Source organism: Morone saxatilis, unplaced genomic scaffold, assembly GCF_004916995.1.
Source record: "Morone saxatilis isolate NCDOM2014 unplaced genomic scaffold, NCSU_SB_2.0 Contig21, whole genome shotgun sequence".
In the NCBI taxonomy this organism is placed as follows: domain Eukaryota; kingdom Metazoa; phylum Chordata; class Actinopteri; family Moronidae; genus Morone; species Morone saxatilis.
This window is the reverse complement of record NW_023339774.1, coordinates 654212-657467: the sequence shown is the minus strand read 5'-3', so window position 1 is coordinate 657467 and position 3256 is coordinate 654212. Positions and strand designations below refer to the sequence as shown.

General features: G+C 38.4%; 1 protein-coding gene across 1 annotated transcript in view; it reads right to left on the bottom strand.

The window, feature by feature from the left end:
• The window catches only part of slc27a6 (solute carrier family 27 member 6), a 21176-nt gene that overhangs the window by 9396 nt on the left and 8524 nt on the right, over positions 1-3256 (bottom strand). Inside the window, exon 3 of the mRNA XM_035668232.1 lies at positions 993-1151. Within this exon, the coding sequence (XP_035524125.1) occupies positions 993-1151 (159 nt within the window). The remainder of the gene's footprint in view (positions 1-992; positions 1152-3256) is intronic.

Below are 3256 nucleotides of genomic sequence, written 5' to 3'. Positions count from 1 at the left end.
GACTGTTTCTGCTGCTGTGTGATAGCTACAAATAGTAGCCCTGAATGTGTGGAGAAGCTCGGTGTGTACTGCCGCAGAGCAGAGATACCGGTAAATCTATTATTCATGTGTGACAGTGTTTCTCTGCAGGCTTGTTGAGTTAGCAGATATGTTAAGCTACAATAGAGGCTACATTGTGTCCTACTACAGTTCAGAGCCTCAGTTCTGGCAAAGTAACAGCACAAAAGAAAGTCAAAACTGCTTAATAATAAATGGAAACCCACAATTTTGATGGTGATGAATGGTGATGAAAGCAGGTAAAAAAAAAATCTGTAAAACGGTTAATAATTTAATATTTTGAACATTTTTTGGGTTCTAAAACTCAAAGAATTAAGTTTTTAGTAGAAGGTTTTAAGTAGAAAAGTAAATTACATCAACAGAAGATTATAGGTTAGCAACTAAACTTCAAGTTCTGACTTAAAACTTTGCCTTGAAATGATGTGTTTTCTCAACTTTTTTTTTAACAGTGCACCAGGAAACCTGACACATTACTTTTTATAAATATAAAGGAATCACTAATTAAACTAACTAAAGAATTTGTTGAAGGTTTATAAAGTTTCCCATGACTCAAGAACTGACAGTTCTGTTATTTTTCAAGGGAGTCTGGGGCTGATTTTCCAAGACTCGAATGGCTTTAACTGTTATTATTGAGTGAATCTGTTATTTATTAGTTTTGAAAAGAATGTGCACTATATTCAGTTCTGGTCGCGTCATGATACAATTATCCTAACTAACCCAGTAAACAAATACTTAGTTGGATTGAAATCAAATATTTTTTTATGCTTAAACTGTTTGAGTTAAAACACTTAAATCATATAAGGCAATTGCTTAGTTTGAGTAAAACTAACGGATTTTTATTGTTTGCTCAATGTTTAGATTTCATCTGACAAGATACAACAAAAGCTAACAACATGTAGCAAATTCAGAAGGATATGAGATATTCTGTGGCCTACCCAGCTCTATGGTTCCTCCTATGCCGATCAAGGAAGCAGCACTGTGGTAGAGTGGCAGAGGGATGTACATCACATCATCTTTAGTCGCCCCAAACGCCCAAAAACCAGCTGCTGCCTTCAAGCTCTGGAGGTGAGTGATCACTGCGGCCTTAGGGAGCCCTGTGAAAATGAAGACATAATGCTGCATTACATAATACAATGAAAAATAAACATTTGATTCTTTCTATCCTGGTAAATCCAATGTTAGCATCAGCCAGGAGTACATAGCCATGTGTGACCTATGACAATGCAACACAATGTCATGCAATGCTGCATTTGAGTTGTGATTCTATAGCAATATAGTCAAGTACAGTCAGTCAGTCGTCACCCATTCAGTCCTGTCAAGATGCCAATGACACTAAACCACCAGATGCTCCTTCTCTCTGGGTTTCCCCCCCCCGCGTTTTAAAAGGTCCCTCTCTGTTTTAAAGGCCCTCTTCAGGTCACAGTGATGCGCATGTGATAGAGACGGTGAAGACAGCAGAATTAGCTGAAGTCAAAGCATTACTGTTCTGACAGACGGCTGCAACTGTTAGAAACAAGCTTTTAGTGTCTTTCTGCAAAGCCTGATCTCACGGTAAATTCAGACAATTATTTATGAAATAGCAGTCTATAATTAGCCAGTATATGGATGCTTGTATCGAGCCAGTTTTCATGGTAAAGTGAGACAACCACTAGAACTGTGACCAAAATATTCAAACCAAACCACAGTCCCACTGTGTGTGTGAGTGTGTAACATTTAGAAGGATCTATCTCTTTCTGTCAGAAAATTGAATATAATATTCATGTTTTCATTAGTGTCACCTGAATATAAGAATCATTGCGTTTTAATAAAAATAAAACACTGGCTGTAGACAGGGCCTTTTGCATTTTTGAAGTTTTGCTGCCACTTGCACTTGATTGAGTCTATGGGTTTCACTTGGTTGTAATCTGCAATCTCACCACTAGATACCATTAAATACTAGACACTGGTCCTTTAAAAATGAAACTACCAACTCTCACTCCTAACTCGTCGAATACTGCTGCTTGGTCAGTGGCCCTCTGCTTCAAAACATGATGCTGTAGGCTGACATGGACAAATTTCTAGATGAGCAGGGCTCGCGGTCCAGTTAGCAACAAAAATACGTAATGTCTGCAACTTCCAGTCACATTAGCAATAAGAAATATGCAACCTCCTGTTATGCTTTTAAAAAAAAAGCTTACGTGGTTATGAAACAGTCCACTATGTCTTTGTACAGTGCAGCACTTGGTGTTATTTTTGACATTTTACATACTATAAACAGCTCAAACACTGAAAGGATTAGACAGGGGAGTAGTCTAGTATGCCCAGGAGAAACTGGAGGAGTCCTCTGGGAACTGCTCTGTTTACCCTGTTACCAACACAACCGTGATACACACAGGTAGCTACAGTGCCTTGCGAAAGTATTCGGCCCCCTTGAACTTTTCAACCTTTTGACACATTTCAGGCTTCAAACATAAAGATATAAAATTTTTATTTTTTGTGAAGAATCACCAACAAGTGGGACACAATTGTGAAGTGGAACGAAATTCTATATGGATATTTTGAACTTTTTAACTAAATAGAAAAAAATGAAACACGTGGGGCGTGCAAATTATTTGGCTCCCCTATGCGTTAAACTTTGTAGGCCACTTTCTGCGATTACAGCTGCAAGCCTTGGGGTATGTCTCTATCAGTATTTTGCACATCGAGATGACTGAAATCTTGCCATTCTTCTTGCAAAACAGCTCGAGCTCAGTGAATTGGATGGAGGAGCGTTGTGAACAGCAGTTTTCCAGGCTCTTTCCACATGATTTCTCGATTGATAGCAGTTGGACTTTAGACTTGGCATATCTAAACACACGATACGTTTAATTTTGTAAACCATTACCTTTGTAGATTTGCTGTTAATGTTTGGAATCATGTGTCTTGTTTGAAGATAAATCTCCGTCCCAGTTTCAGGGTTTTTGCAGACTTCCATACAGTGTTTCATCCAGAATGGTCCTGTTATTTTGGCTGCATCCATCTTTCCCTCAATATTTAAACACCATCTTCCATGGTCCCTGCTGAAGAAAAGCAGGCCCAAAACCATTTGTTATTGCTAGGTGTAGAGAGACATACCACTTTTTTACGCAAGGTGGAGATGGTTTTGTGATAATGGGTGTATAGCTGTGGATAGAAGCTTTTGTTCAAACGCATGTCAACAATAAATATGTTACTTTCAATT